General features: G+C 39.2%; 1 protein-coding gene across 4 annotated transcripts in view; it reads left to right on the top strand.

The window, feature by feature from the left end:
• LOC102210987 (A-kinase anchor protein 13) overlaps window positions 1–17,190 on the top strand; it is a 121,852-nt gene that overhangs the window by 26,687 nt on the left and 77,975 nt on the right. For all 4 annotated transcript variants that reach the window (XM_013909452.1, XM_005727562.2, XM_013909450.1 and 1 more), the window contains exons 3-5: window positions 3,440–3,593; window positions 9,276–9,430; window positions 10,008–10,179. In XM_013909452.1, coding sequence (XP_013764906.1) covers window positions 3,440–3,593; window positions 9,276–9,430; window positions 10,008–10,179 — 481 coding nt within the window. The remainder of the gene's footprint in view (window positions 1–3,439; window positions 3,594–9,275; window positions 9,431–10,007; window positions 10,180–17,190) is intronic.

The raw sequence follows: 17,190 nt of genomic DNA, 5'->3' as shown, positions 1-17,190 counted from the left end.
CCCAGTTTTACTGACATTAATATTTGGCCAGAAGGGTTTCATTTGATACAACTAGGTTTATTATACATTATCCTAGCTAACATTAGCTTACTTGCTAACTCTGATGATCTGCTAGTTACACAGTTTGTGAAGCTCAAATTTTTTAGATTATGCTGCAGTCAGTTCACATATTGGCAATACAAACATTTCATTGCATGAAGAATGCTGCTTGGTGCATGTTTACCTCCTGAAGGTACAAGGGATGCTCTGTATGTCAGCAGACTTGTAAGTTGTGGGTTGCTTAATTTGCTCTGCCAATGTTTCATGTTGGTGTGTAAACAGGGGCCGGTTTTGCTCCGTAAATTGGCTTTGAAATTGTATGTTGGGAACAAAAGCAGCAAGGGGTAAACCATGCAAAAGGTTGCAATATATGGCTTCCAAAAGAAGGGTCTCATGTTGAGTTGGCTTTAGTTGCTTGTAAAAATAAAAATGGCTGAATGAATCACAATGCCAAGCAATTACACCCATAAACTTTGAGGCTAACTTTTTAATGAACATCATTAAAGGATGTTTTTTGTTGTTGTTGTTTTTTTAAAAATGTGCTGTTATCGCAGATTTCATGTGACAGAGTGCACAAAAAGATACAAATGAAGATCTATTGGATTTAAGTAACAAGTGACAATTAGTTTGGGTGGTGAAGTGAAGGATAGAGCTGCCTGTAGTAAGAAACAAAGCCTGAGTTAAGTGAACAATCACTAAAATTTCAATATAAGTTTAAAAATAATTATCAGTGTGAAGTCGTAACAGTATATGCAAATGCTTAAAACCAAGCCTTACCTTACCTGGACAGATGAAACCAGCGCTGCAGCAGGATGTGTGGAAAAGGCTACACGTATATGCATATTTAAAAAGAGGGGGTTGGGTTCATAGTCTCCAGCTGTGCTTTTGATGCTGCTTAAAAGCTGCCTGTTTCCTATTGAAGCTCCATGATTAGCAGGTCAATACCCCAGCAGGTCACTTAGTTAAGTACTTATAACCAGCAGAGAGCACAGTCATACAGTGTGGCTGAAAGACATCCATTTGAGCACCGCTTTAAAACCACAGGTTTGTTTTTCTATATTAAGCTGGAGAGTCACTGCAATATTTCCTTTTTCCCATTTTAATTACTGTTGTTTTGAAAACTTAATGTCAGCAGGGTTCGTTTTATTGTGGGGCTTCTGTGTGCTCGTTTCCTCCCTTCTCCAGCAGATGTTTCACATTTCTGGCTTTTCACCTTCACTCCCACCTCCTGCTGACATATTTGAAGTACTGGAACTGATCAGATCTGGTTGATCTGATCATTCAGATCTATGCTGTAATTTTCTTCTGTTTAAATAATTGAATTTCAAACACCAAGATTGAATATTCTAAGATTTGTGCTATTTATTTTGTCCCCTTTAAAGTGTTTTTCTTTGTTAGGAAATTATCAATCGCTTATAATGTTATTTACAAAGGTGGGTATTAACTTTGGTGGAATAAAGAGATTTTGGTGGGCTGCTTTAAGAAATCTGAGCACCTATTGTGTCAAAAAGCAGCAGAGTGGTATTCAGACTGAGGTAATTTCCCACTCGCCTCCAGCGATGGAGAGAAAACCATTTCTCCATTTGCTTCTCTTTTGTTCGTTGTGAAAATGTGGAACTTATTTCACACTAATACGTTTTCATTTTCACATGGAGTACAAACTCACAAATCCTCTGAGGTACCAATCCTTTCAATAGCACCAAGCCCTAATTTCCAATCTGGGCTCAGGATAAGAGATGAGTTTTTAATGGAGAAAATGTCATGCCTGCTGGCTTCCTCCCATCTACTACTCATTTACTTCAGTGACTCTGCTTTTTAAAACTGATACTGGCTGTGCATAGAAAAGCCTACACCCTTTACATTGTGCGCAGTCCTGGTTGTCTGAAGGTTACTGAAGGCTTTTTTTCTGGCTGTATGGCCTCTGGGCTATGTGGTTGTCTTTGAGCACATTTTGCCCCCTCACATTGTTAAGCATCAGTAGTGGCTTGCCAAACAGAGACCTTGCAATGTTGGGGTTGCTGGTTTGCCTCGCTGCTGTCCATCTGCTGATATCCGCCTGCGAGGAACATGGCCCGGAGGCTCCCATTTTATAAGAGAAGGAGGAGACACCTTTAACCCCGTTAAGCTCAGATCGTCACGACAGACTGCTCACGTTGGACGAGGCCAGTAAAAAGACTGCAACGGTGGCCAGATTAAGTGGGTTGAAATGTCCCATTATCCCTCCTCCATTTCAAGAAGCTGCAGTCCTACAGTGGAAAGCAGCTAATTCTGAACAATATCCCTATTTTTTGTTACTATTTCTCCTCCTCAGTGTCCTCAGATGACACCTTGATGCTCTGTCACAAATCAGCCAGTTGTCACTAAAACTGTACTTTTAAATGTATTAAGAAAATGTGTAGACAAATTGATGGTTTGGTTTATTTTATTTTATTTAGTTTATTGGCCAGTGGCAGTGTACAATAAATACCAGTTATAAGTTAATTTTCACCTGTAATTTCTGGTTGGAAGCATTTAATGGTGGAAAAACAAAATCCTGCGTACTAAAAGAGCCATGGCAATGCTGAACCCCAAGGCACAAACTTAGCATCTGCACCTGCTGATGATGCAGAATACATGAAAAAGGACAAACAGCATAGTTTTTACACTGACCAGGCTGTGTTTTTAGTACCAACCTGAACCTATTTAGCTGCTTAGCTTACACTGTGGTGTTTATTTCATTATATTTTTATTTGTAATGTTCTAACAAAAAAGGGCTAATAGGAAATCCAGCTTACATGAGAAGACTGTTTATTCAAATTTCTTTTTTTAAAGACTTTTGTTTTAGTTGTTGTTGTGATGATTATTATTGTATTAGATTTCTAAGCTGAATGAGCTTCTTTGTCTTGTTGTGCTGTTCTCTGATGGTGACTGTGCTCACACTGTTTTGCAGAAGTCCAGCTGCTCCTCCATGTTGTCTGCTTGTTTCTTTGTTAATGATGTGGTGTGTAACATTTCATCAGCAATCAAACATTACCATATTTAATTTGAGGCGTTAATGTAATTGCTGTAAACAACTGCGGTGCTAAGAAGATCAGGAGTCTCCGCACGCACTATTATTCACTCTTAAAATCTGGTATCCACTTGTCCAGAGTCTAGTTCACACCTGGTACTGCAGCCAATAAATGCATCTAAAGTGACAAACAGTGATTGAATTACACTGACTTGATGGCGTTAGATTGGTATCTATGGCTAAGCAGATGAACCAAGACATGTAGGCCACTGAGAAGAGGGCTGAGTTAGAGTGCAGGCATCTGCAGGTGGATGATAATGTGCCCATTTCATGTTATAAACATGTCTTTTCTTTTTGTCTCTTTCTGTTTTTCCTTTTCCCTCCTAACGTTCTGTCTGCGTGCCTCTGCAGGGTCATTGTGTTATCACAGTACAGCTCAGTGATGACGAGCTGGCTGGTAGTGAGGAGGGCGTGGACTACTTCCTGCTGTTCGCTGGCAGTACACAGAGGCACCTGACCAGCACCCTGAGGAGCAGTCATGACACCTTGCAGGCTTTGTGTCCCGGTAAGCCATCGTACCCACAATGCCTTGCAGCTTACTAGCACCCAAAGGATGGCAGCTCCACCTACAGCATTTAATATTTGTTAGAGACTGTGTTTGCAGACACTTTTAAATAAGATTAGCCTGGATTATTAACAACTAAAGCTGATGCTCTATGAAAGTGCACCAGCTGTTTTACTTAGGAATGTTTTGTTAGTATCTCGTTGGGCCGCCTCATGCCTTAAGAACTGCTGACGTAAATTCATCAAGATGTTACGTCTGTGTCAGCAAATGGAGATTTTGGCTCACACTGGCATGACAGCATCACATAGTTACATCCGCGATACATTCCACCACATCCACACCACAAGTGCTCTGTTAGCTTGAGATCTTGTGCCTGTGGAAACTATTTAAGTACGGTGAACTCATTGTCGTGTTCAAGGAACCAGTTGGAGCTGCGTTGATTTGAGCTTTCTGGCAGAACATCTTATCCTGCTGAAAAGAGCCTTCAGAAAAAGGTGTATGTTGTGGTCATAAAGGGATGGACAGCAACAAAACATGGGTAGGCTGTGGTGTTTGATGCTCAGCTGTTACTAAAGAGCCCTGAGTCTGCCAAGAAGAGCCCGAATCATTGATAAAAGGGAGGATGTTTGCTTTTGTTATGTTTACACCAATTCTGACCAGTTTCTTAACTGACAGGACTGGCACCCAGTTTGGCTCTCTGCTGCTATAGCCCATCTGCTTCAAGGTTTAATGCGTTTCACATGCAGCGATGCTCTTTTGCCCAGAGAACTGCTGCTCGCTTTATATTTTACTTACCATTCTATATAAACCCCAGAGATGGTTTTGTGGGAAAATCCTAGTAGATCAACAGTTTCTGAAATAATCAGACCAGCCCATTTTGAACAACCATGTTCAAAATCACCTAAATCACCTTTCTGACACTCAGTTTGAACTTCAGCAGGTTGTCTTGACCATGTCTACATGCATAAATGCATTGAGTTGCATTTCCTCATGATTGACTAAGTAAATATTTGCATTAAGAAGCAACTGAACTTGTCCATCTAACAAAGTAAATGTATTTTATCCCCTTACTTGTCACTTTACTTTAGCACCTGTCCACTTTATTGTAATTCAGTACAGTATCAGCATTTACATACATGAAAGAGCACCCCCAGTAATTTGACCTCATTTCTAAACCTTTATAGCCATCATAAAAGTCAACTTTATGGCAGATCACTTATATTGTATTTGTGTATTTGAGTCAAAACGTACTAGCAGTGCTCCAGAAGAACTGAGGAAAGGTTTGAACATTATCTTAAAAGGTGGTTTTAAATTCTTCTGTATTCATCATGTGCTGCATCCCAAATTAATATTAAAAGAGGTGTTAAACCAGGAAGGAGAAAAAAAAGATTAATCATCTGCTACCGCTGTCCTCATTTTAAACTAATGTTTTGTTTTGGAGAAAGAGGAATCACTTCACTTTCTAGAGTCTATCCCATTTATCACTCCTCTTGGAGCTTTTCCCACTTTTTCTACTTGCAAAATGGAACATATTTGGTCTGAATTGTTTTTCTGTGCTTTTTCTTGGAAAATAAACAAGAATCAACAGGAAACCTTGATAGAAAAGGTCAGAGATCTCTGCACATACAAAGTAGGTAGTCAAAACTGCAATGCAGCTGTGACCCTGTGACCAGAGTTCATGTTAATTGAATATTTTCAGTCACTGACTGATCAGAGCATAAGAGGAATCAGCTATGACATTAAGTTATTCCAGACCATCTGGGCTTTCGAAGAATAAATATTACATTATAAAAATCTCGAGCTCTTAGGGAACATCAGAGCTTACTGGAGGTCACATGTTCTGGATGTGGTAACAAGGGTTTATGCTACCAAAATGTTCATGTAATAAAATCTGGTCTTATGATATAAGAAATGTCACTGACGTCATTGCTTCCTTCAATGGTCCACGTTCCACAGAGGAAAATAAAAGTGGCAGGATTATAAACTGTGTTTATCTTGCTACGAGTTCCACTAAATTAATGCTTAAAGTTGGGAGGGAGTTGGTGTCACTTTACCAGCAGATTAGCTTTGCTTCAATGCTTTCTCCATCAGGCCCTTCTGGGCTCTAAAGGGATCAACTAGGTTGCGGGATAGAGTTCCCAGGGGACCTGGGAAAATGACTGCAAACTCACTGAATCACTGCTTTGGATTAAGATATCTCTGATTCAAATAATATTTATCAAGCTGCCTAGTAGCCTTCTGACTGCGTTGGTAGCGACATACAACATTGACAAATTATAAAATATATGGATCTGTCGTTACACAAAGTTTTCTCCCAGAACGAAGGGTATTGCAGACGTGCAAATGTGGCTGATCTTGTTGTAGAGCACACAGTGACGTGGAGTAGATTCCAGAAATTATATGTGAATTCATGCAATGCTTAATAACTACAAGTGGGAAATCAGTTTTGAAACTGGCTGTGTGTGTTGACATCTTGTTGGGAGTGGACAGATGGACCATGGCAGTGTTCCCTGACTTTCTCTTTGTTTTCTTCTTTTAGACAAAACTGAAAAAATGAGCAACTTTTCAATCTTATTTTGCCAAATTAACACATTTTAAAAAGCAATTGCTACAGTAACACAGAGGATGTCAAAACTGGGGCGGCACAGCAAGGTGAAAAATATAAAGTGAAATGAACTTGAATTAATATGATTGTTTTCTTGTTTTTTAGGGAAAATATGTAGGCTTTTTTTTTCTTCTAAAAAGTATGTCTGTGCAGTTGCACTGATAACATGTACCCACGTTTAGGAGAAATTAACAGTGAATCTTTTTTCATTGTAAATAACCGATGAAAAGTGAGGTGTGCGTTGTGTGTACTTTTTCCTGCTTCTGAAGTGGGCCGTGCCAAAAAAGAGCCACCGCAATAATATATCAAGTTGTCCTCAACTCAAGTAACTTTGTTTTATGGCTTTCTACTCTGCTCGACTATACACTGTGGGGCAAAAGGAGGGGCTTTACACACCGTGTACACTTTACACATGGTGAAATCCAGAGCAGAGGAAGGAAGAGAAACTAGTTGGACTGTAAATGATACCAAAACGTAGTAGATTAAAAATGTTATATTTTTAAATTGATTTGACGGGCCTGTTGCTCTTCTCACCAGCTGAGGTAGGCTCCAGTTCCCTGTGACCCAGATTTGAATAAGTGGTTAAGAAAATGAACAAATGCATTAATGGATAAATTGATTTCTACTTAATATATTTCTCTATGGTTTCTTGGGGAGGAAAGTGGGTTCAGAGAGTGAGGTTGAGTTCCCATGTCGGGGGACAGGCACTGCCCCACTCCCTAAGCAATAGTTATGGAAACCACTGTGGGCATTAGTGTGCTTTGTTCAGTCTTTGCGATGTGACTTGTGAGTAAATGGCTGTTAGTCAGAAGAATTTAACACATGTTCCATTAAGTGAAATAATATTGTGAATTTATTTGTATTAATTAGGATTTAAATCAGCATTGCAGCTCTGCACTCGTTTGTAGCTCATTACTATGACAAAATTAGTTCACCATTTCATCCAAGTAGTGCTTCTAAAATGAGAAAAAATTCAATTAATGGAGTGATTAAATTGAATAAAGATACTTTTTTTTAAAGTTAAATTTAAGCTTGATTTCCTCTTATTAGAGCAGATTGAATTAAAGCAATATTTTGATTTATCTAAGAACAGTACAGGTGTTACTAATAACATTAACACCTGACTTGTTAATAATTTTTATTTAATTGTTCTGAGCCAGCATGGACTGTTGGTAATGTGAAATTGAGCTTACAGCACATATTATGTTGGGATCGCCGCGTCATCACTTTCTGCGCCCGGTTTAACGCTCCATCATATTTGACCCATTTAACCATAGATTATATGTAAAAGATGAATGCTGCTAACCAGTGTCACCCGATATCCACAACATTAGTGTTTTAGATGGTGCCGTCTCAAGCCTTGATTATATTTTCGGCATCCACAAACCCATTAGGGTCTGAGTGACATACAGTGGTGTGGACGTAGTTATGCTTGACTGTTTTTTCTTTTTGTGACTACGTGGACTCGTTCATAGGGTAACAAAACCCCAACAACTTTCATTCATCAAAAATTGAAATACAATCTTCTTATACCATTTTATGTTAATATTACATTGAATCAAAAATCGTGAGGTAAGGCCTGTAACAGCACATCTTTAAATGAGTTTGTATTAGGGCTGTTCGATATAACCATATATATCGGATGACGATATAAAAACGTCTATAGTTTCATTTTACGATATCGTTTGTTTCGTGGTGTCGCAAAATAAACTCTTTACGGCAATATTTTTCATCGTTTTGATGGTCACTGTAGTGGCTATATTAATTTCTTAAAGTTCTCTCTTTCTCTTATATTTAATATAACCACACCACGGACGGACAAGCGCATGTTTTTATGCGTTGTCGTTAGCAACAAGGACGGTAAAACCATCTCGTGTCCGCTTGTTTATGTTCCACATAAACCTTTCACAATAAAGCTCAAGATCCTGTTGAGACTTTTCAAAATAAACTGAATCATGTGAAAGAGTGTGCAGATGAGAGCCGCCAGGTGCTAAAAAATTAGACTCAAACGTTAGAACAGGCTTTTCCCCGCAGCACGCCGTGTAATAAATACTCACAAAGAAAACGGCGGCCGTTACAACTTATGTCTAAAAATGTGTCGTTTCATACATCTGTTAAAACACTCGACTCAGGGTACATGACGCGCAGCTGGAAACACTTCCCGCAAGTCGAGCTGCCCGAGATTCACAGAATTGACAAAAATGTTACATTTTTGTGATTTATATCGTTATCGGGACGATAGAATTCTTATATCGGGATATGAGATTTTGGTCCTATCGCACAGCCCTAGTTTGTATACCCACTGTATAGTTGCTATGTAGTCAAAAAGTATGCATAGAGACCAAAATAGTTCTTGCCAGCCACTAGTGGCCACTCCAGAAAGTGTAGTTTTCTGGCACTTCAGCGTTGACGATGTTTACTTTACTATACTGTCAGTGACCAATATTTCAATTGATTCAGCCTGCATAAGCTGGGTCTCACAACAAGAAAACGCTCAAAACTGAACACAATTCAGCAGATGAGTTTAAAAATTTTGCGTAGAAATATCGTTTATGCATTTTATACCTCATGCAGTGAATCTATTTTAAACCTGCGACATGAACTGTGCAAGTAGCCAATATTGCTGCGATGATTTGTGATAGTTGTGTGGGCTGCATCAACAGAAATATATATACTCTGTAACTGAAGTAACTAAAGTTAATTTCCGCAAGACTGGCATCTGAGGACATCTTAGACCCTACAGTTAGCTGGCATTGTACATCAATAAAGTATAAATAATTAGTTCAAGCAACTAGTGTTTTAGCTAGGGCAATAATTTTTTATTGTTTAGTTGAAATATTGTTGTATTGTTATTATTTAAGCTCATATGACTTGAGTTTATAGCAAGGCCAGTCATCTATAGCTGAAATGGGTTAATCCTAACAAAGAAACGTTTAATCTCATACACTGAAAATACACAATATAATCTATTTGTCGTTGTGAAAAATGCTGTACACTATGGTACTGTCCTCCACAGGTCAGTTCTCTGTAATCCCCTCTTTCTCTCTTCTCACCCTTGCTTTTTGTGTCTCTTGTAGCTCATGACTGCTGCGAAGTGGTGCTGGTCACCTTGTGCTCAGTCACCCGAGGTGTCCCCGAGGAGCCACAATCCCATCTGGTTCACGTGGCGCCATTGGCCGAGCATCGATTCAGCTTTGTTCAGGATTTGGCGTTTGACATGGCCCAGTTCCTGGTGAGCAGAAAGACGAGTCATTTCTATTCCTACTGCATGTCATCAGTTGAATAATAGAAATACAGAAGCTTGTCACAGGGCTGGAAAACAAAATTGGTTACCACTGGTTACAAGTAATACAGCTCTGTGTACAAAGTGACAGTTAAACAAAAGATTGCCATGTTATTGTTTCTTTCCTGACAAGGCCTAATGTCTGACAGTTCTTGGCGTTCAATTAATGAATTCTTTTCAGCATAGTTTATCATCCCATAGAAATTTTATGAGTTTGCTTTTCTGAGGAGTAGGACAAGATAAAATAATTTTCTTGGGCATTCAAACTTAATGGAACATGTTCCAATTTATAAATCCGAACATGATTTTTATTTTTTTTTTTGTCAAAACAGTGCATCCCCAAATCGAGCTTAGCGCTGATACACTCATGTGGATGTTTCTTCCTACATTAACATATTTCATTATTCAAAAGGCATTTGGTTAATGCTTTCATGCTGAGCGCTTTAAAATGAGTGCTCCCATTAGTCTACGGCTCACTTCAACCTCTATGAAACTCGACTCATCTCTGTAATCACCCTCCACACAGGTGAGCACTGTGGGCCGGGCTGATGGCCTCGATGGGGCGCTGTTGCTGGATGAGTGTCAGATTCCTCTGCAGGAGTGTGAGCGTCTGGATGAGAGTTTGGCACTGGCCCTACACCACCTCAAACTGCCTACAGGATGGAATTTACTGGGGAACAAACGATCCAACAGCACTGGTGAGTCTGGAGGGCAGTGGACCCTTTGAAACAGGCAGAATGTCTCTGCACTGATGCAGGAACATACTGACAAATTATGGTTGTATAACACATACTGACACACATGACCCTGCTGTTTGTGTGTTTGTTTATCTGGCTCCTTTTATGTTGTTGAGCAGATATCAGCAGACTAGGAAGACTGAGGATTCTTTTTTGGCATTTTCAGAGAGACACTGTAATTACTGGTCAAAACAACAAGACTTTGTTACTGATTAGTTCAGATGAGTGCATGGATGTAACAAGCTGTTTACTGTCTCCACGTTGTGTGGGTATGTGTGTGCTTTGCAGCATGCGTTACTGAAAGTGACTTCCATTTAACTTCTATTTTTATAGACAAATCTGGTGGATGATTTATATATTGCACTCTCACTCTGGAACACCACCTCCATTACTGCAACGGCAGAGTGGAACTGAACACATTTTACATTACGACAGCGGGAGCACTGATGTTTGGGTTAATCACAGTCGGCTGTCGCCCCTTCTGACAGATGAACTTAGCCTGTGCAACTGTAGAAGTTATCCAGTCTCACAACGCTAGTCTGAAATTGGTTATGACACAGCTTTTGGGAAAGAAATAACATTAAGGTACCGCTTCTGTCTGACCTTCACAGTCTGTAAATTTAAATTGGCTACCTAAACCCAGCAGGAATCATTTCAGCTCCTAGCTTAAAATTTAAATCACTAAACTGTTCGTTCATTTTAAACACAAGAAATCCATCATTTTATAAAAATTGGAAATGCGTGACACTATGAAAGTTTAAATGTACTACTAACTTAGAGGTATCTGTGGTCGCAGCTTATCTCTGTAGAACGATCACTCCCTCTTCAGCAGTTTATGGTTAGTCTTTTCTTGGCACTTTGCTTTAAATGTGACTTTGCTTGTGACATTTGCCTTCCACTGTTCTCCCAAATTTCTGTTATTATTAACTTGCTGTTGTGGAGCTTATATATGCGACCTGAGACCATATCAGACATGTTTCCGCATAAATGCAGCCACAGTATTATACCAGCTGTTGTTGAATCTGGCATTCCATTTTCATCTGAACCACATAGCTGTAAAGTTTTTTGATTTGCTCTTGCTGTGCTGAAACAGTGGTATCATCTGTCCCATGACAGTTGTATAAACACCTAGAAAATTGTCCAGAACCCCCTTTGTTGTAGTTCATGCTGTATTACGTCTCTTATTTTGCCCCGAGGACACATGCATAAACACTCACAGACCCACAAAGTGAAAACAATACTGACTAATCCATCAGCTGATAACACGGCTACAACAGAATAAAAAGGGCAATTGTGGAACTCTCTGTGGGTGGAGATGAGGATGGACTTTTGGTCAGAGATGCGAAGGAGGCAGTACTGTATGTTCCAGTTATTTTTCCTGGAGTACAAAAAGAGATAGTGGCTGTTTATTGTGGAAGTTTGGTTTAGATGTTTGCTAGTGCGATCTACATGGACGGTGCTCACAGATAATATCAGGGGAGGATTTGAAACAGCTGTGCGCAGAATTTGACTTGAGGCAGCAGAAAGAACCTGCTGTCGGACATGGCAGGAGGTGAGCCTGAGGTCTGGAATTGATGGGCAGAGATTTCAACACCATTGCTTACTTGCCAACTAGAGGGTTGTGCATTTAAGGGTTGAAACACCCAGTGAAGATTTGGTACCACCTGACACCATCCTCTTCAGCTGCACATACTGAAGTAGTGGCATCTTGATTTTATGCAGTAAGTGATGATATCATCAGTTAAAAATCCAATGCAGAAGTGCAAATCTAGCTTTGACCAGACTTGCTGTCAAAATACACATTTTTCAGGTAGCAGAGAAATTTGATCAACAAATTGGCTAATATATGGATGTAAACAATTTTTACTCAAAAGATGAATTCCTGATAGTTTGTCTTAAATCTTCCATTGACTTGACACTGCCAGGTATTGTCTTTAATAATGTTGTGTATTTTCTTTGTGCTAATGTCAATGTGGTCACAGCAGATGAAGTCTTATTGATCCACTGAAGAGTGTGTGAGGAGGAGCATTTCCTAGATACAAATGATGTTTTAGGTGCTTTTTGAAGAGGATTTGGGAATTAAAAATCCAAGACCTCCAAGGCATTTAAAAAAAAATTACTTAAAGGCACTCAAATGCCTTTATTCTCTTGACATGGTCATATTCAACCTAAAAATGATCAGGTATTGGGCAGTTAAAACCAGTTTTATTCACTAATAAAGGGTTTAATGCTGAACATTTTTTGTAGAAATATGAGTATGCTATAAGAATAATGGCAATTTAAATTTTCTACATATTTATTGTGGTCTCTCAGTTTAAACTGTGATCTCAGGAGTATATTTCTGGCTTAACAGCAACCACATCCACCTGCTTTTCACTCTTGAGTTTGAGAGGTGCAGCCAATCAGAAGAGGGCTGGTTTAAAGAGTGCAGAGGGAGCTCAAACGTTGTGTTTTAGACTGCAGATGAAGGCCCAATATAAAAATGTATTATTTTGTTTTTTGTCACTCATGCAAAGCTACTCTGGGAGAATCCAACAGTAAAAATCCTGGAGCTGCAAATGAGAATCATAGATGTGCTAAAAAGCTTAACATGAAAGCAATAAGCAATGAATATATAAAAATTATATATTCATTATTATTTATTTATATTTGGATATTTATTTTTAAGAGCTTAATAATATACGACAGGTGCTTTCAAAGTATCCCAAAATAAACATTTGCAACATACCATTTATGGCTTGATTGATACCAGAAGCCCTCGAGTTGCTTCAGTTTGTCATCACACTCTTTCTTCGGGGTGTCAGATGCATGTGAAGTGCCATTCTGACACAATCAAAGAGCAACTTCAGGTCTCTCACAGTGAGCTTATGCAGTTGAAAGCAACAGCTGACACCGTTACATCATCGCCTATGTGTGTTCATTTTATCTATAAGAAATATTTCTGTACTTGGATTATTCACACTGGTCTACAGCCTAAATGCTTGTGAAATAAATGTAATCACACTTTAGTAATTTGGCTCACTGAAAGTGAAAGTGACACTTAAAACTGGTTGGGTTGGCTCTAGTCTTCATGATATGCCACGAGGTTATGTCTAAGACTAAAAGTTATTTGTTGGAACAAAAATGATTGAAGCACATCTTTACTGGTGAATTTTGGCAAATAATTTCAGAAGGCCACTTATTTAATCTTCCAATTTTGATTAAGTTTCTATGACTTATAGGTGTCAGGTATGAAATGTGGCAGATTTCAAATTGTTTATTAGCTCTGTTTGACTTTTGGCCTCTGTTTTGACCTTGGATTTGACCTTCCTAGCAGCAGGACTGTAAAGTTGCATTTTTTTTTTTTTTTGCATCCCCTCTGTTTGTTCCCTGCATTGTAAAATAATTGAAAAAAGGTTTGTCATGGAGACATCCATAGACAGACATGTGGTGAAGATGATCAAACCAAAATGTCAACATTTTATAATATTTGGGCTAACTGATGCAAGCGACATTTCTCCATGTGACAACATCCCATCTAGGCCCAATATCTTGTCCTTGTCTTTCAAATATAATGGGTCATGTTTAGCTTTTCTCTATAGACCTTTGTTACATGATGAACAAAGGTGCTGTATTATCATATGAGGCGACCGTGTGCAAAATGTAAAGATAGTGAAAATAGTGGCTAGTCAGCTGTTTTAAATGGTCAAAATAAAAGACGTAAACAGCAGGTTTGATCTCCAGAGCAGAAAACTCCAGAGTTAAAATAGAGTGCGTGTGTTCAAATACGTACATTGTATTTGAACACTGGTGTATTTACAGAACACGCCACTACACGGATTTATCTCTAACTCTGGTATTAGTATGAACAAATAGAGCTGAGTATCCCTTTGCTGAAGCCTGAGCACTTGAGGTAGTGAGAAACTGCTACATCAGTGGAAACAAACATACATTTTTATTAAAATCAAAGTGCCAATTTTCTCCAGTCATTGACTCTGACAACTTTAATCAGTTAAAGGAAGCCAAACGAGCCAATGCAGATGATAAACTCTGCGAGGTAATTGCTCTCTGTGAAACGGCATAAACAAGACTTTTGGGAGTAGTTAGAGCGCTGCCTCAGCCTCTGGCTATTTCTCAGATAATAGCTAATGGTTAAACTTGGATTTGGATATTAGACCAAACCAGAAGAGCCGGCAAGATTTTAGACAAAACTGACTGGAAAAAAAGAAAAAGCTGGGAAGACTGGAGTAATGTGGAGTGGAGATCAGAAAAGCTCACACACTTCTTAAAATTTTGAGTTTGTTATTGTTCTAGGAAGAAAACTCGTCATATCAAAAATTAGCTTATCAGTATTGACCTTTATCCCGATTAGATCCGATCCACTTGTTACTGCGAAGTGTGTCAGAGCGCTTTAACGATGGACACACACGTACAGGCTCCTTTGCATTGAAGTCAGTTGTCATGTTGTTGATGTGGAAGGCGCCTTCATGCTGTGGTGAGTGATGTGTGCTCTAATAGGCTCTGCTTCACAATATGTCACAGCTTCAATACAAGACGCTCAGCGGTGCCGAGCCGCGGGGAGGGAAGAGGAGCGCGACTCGGCTCTCCATTTATCAGATCTGTCAGATGATGGATAGCATTAGACTATAGGTGGAGGTGACGGTGCTTCATCTCAGTCATCCTTCACGCTGTGGGCACGCAGCACTCGCTGCTCTAACTGTAGCCACCCATTTATTGTCGTCTGGGAACGTCACCTGGAAAAACTGCGCATATCATTAAAGATGGTTGACAGTTCCCAACTGATTCCTCGGTTTTGAACAGGTGCATTTAGTGTCAAATTATCTAAAGCCCGTGGGTTGTCAATCAGTGCCATTAAAGTAGATGACTCAATGATCTGTGGCCTTTAAATTCACTAAAGTCAACTAACAGAACTGTTGCATAATGTATTAGTTGTTTACTTCATTCATCAATAAGACAAAGAGCCTGCAGCCCTGCTAACAATTCGGTTAGGCCCACCATTCTTCCTGATGTCAAAGGTGAGATAATAACACTTACATAGGTTGTATAATAAAAATTGTATTCAGTTTAGTTTAATGTTTTTGCATGCGAACTAGGGCCTGATACAGATATCCGCTGATGCCAATTTGTTAATTTATTTTTGTTTTTCCTCCCTTTGTGCCAGTGAAGCAAGGAAATCCTCACTATAGAAAAATAACTGACCCGTTTTAACCTCTTTCACCTTTTCATCACATTTAACCGCTAGCAAAATTAAGGTTCAGTGCAGAAATTTGCTCATTACCACAAAGTCTTTCTAAGGTTAATGGGTATGTTTGTTTGTGTTTTTGTTTTGTTTTTTTACTGATGCTATTGGACAAATAAAATTCTGATCTGAAGATGGCGCTAGATGAAAATCAGGTGATAATATCCTGGCAAGTATTCTGACAGTTGTTAAATCTTTTCACACGACCAAAGTCTGTATTCATTCTATGATTGTACCAGATTTTCTGCCTTGTAGTTTTTGAGAGCCACTATCAAGGCTAAAGATTGCTTTTGAATTTTGAGGATTTTGCTGCTTTCCTCTGTTTTCTCTCCAAAGCTATCTACAAAAGTAAAATGTCACTCTTGGGTAAAGGATTTTTTTTTTTTTGGCTCATTTCCCTGATGAATAACTATACCGAATAATTGGGGAATCAGCAAGAAGCCAGGATCTCTGCCAGGAAGCGGTGAAGCTGCTTTGTTGTGACCAATCATTCATTGAAGCCACATTGTGTTGGTGATTTCTGTCCCAGATCAGAAAGCTAAAATTGCATGTATATTCTAGCTGGCACTCATAATATGAAAATGACATGGCTGTTATGGCAGCCAGTTTTGAGGAACCGCAAACAAACCCAGCAGTAAAGCATTTCCTGCTGCTGTTGGCACCTCACATTCCACACCGGCCCAGCTCGGCCAAGTGGAGCATTAAATTTGACCAATTAGCTTGAGGTTGATCAGGGCAGGCTTGTTCATAAAGGCCCACAGTAAATGGACTGAAACCTCTCATCAGCAGACACAACCAGCATTGTGAATGTTGCCTAACGATTATTGTGATGCTGATAACACCAAGGAAAATGTGTTTTCTGCCCCTTTCCCTGTTCTCAAGCATTTGTTCTGCAGTTTATTTTTTCATTCTTTTCCAGCTGATCATATCTTGCTGTTAAAACCTACACTAGGCAGAGTAAAATAGTCCCAGAAGAAATCACAGAGGAGTTGGTATATAGAACATCCTGTTTGTGTCTAACCCAAAAGCCTTATATTTTATCTGTTTGTGCAAATAAATCTGATTTCCTGTACTGCGAACTGGAAGAAAATCCTCTGCTCATAGGCAGTGACAAATGAAAGCGAAAGAACAAAAACAATCTTCCTAATAAACAGTGCAGAAACACCGTCCAGAGAAATCTGGAAGCAGCAACAATACTTTTTGCTGCTATAAATAACCACAGACCAGCTGGGTGATAAACAAAAGCACTGTATATGCAGTTTACTGACTACATTAAAGACATCTGGGTACTGAAGTTGAACACCACATTTAAACTCGCAAGCTTGCAATGTTGTGTGGTGTTTTAGATTACCAGTTCTCACATATTATTACTTTTTTATTTCTCTCCAATGAGCTGCTTGTTCTGCTTTCCATTGACAATTTATCATTTATTGCACTTCAGGACTCGATTTCCCACTAACTTAAAACTAGGGCATCCTTATGTCAGCGTACCCTCTTAAATTGACAATAAATTTGCCAGTGGTCGGGCAGTAAAAGAGATTAATAATAACACAAAAGTTTGGGCAACTCCTGTAGACCCAGAAGTGTTTTCATAATCTTTTCCAATGAAGACTGAGAGAGAATTAATTACACAACTTGAAACGAGGAAATTTCTGGGATAGCCAACAGCCCTCAGCCGGCCTTTAGTACTGAAGAGAGCCTTGCTGGCAACCTGTTGCTTTAGCAGAAAGATG

Source organism: Pundamilia nyererei, unplaced genomic scaffold, assembly GCF_000239375.1.
Source record: "Pundamilia nyererei isolate P.nyererei 1_Seehausen unplaced genomic scaffold, PunNye1.0 scaffold00025, whole genome shotgun sequence".
NCBI classification, from domain to species: Eukaryota; Metazoa; Chordata; class Actinopteri; order Cichliformes; family Cichlidae; genus Pundamilia; species Pundamilia nyererei.
The sequence above is the reverse complement of the archived record's forward strand: the minus strand, read 5'-3'. Positions and strand labels throughout refer to the sequence as shown.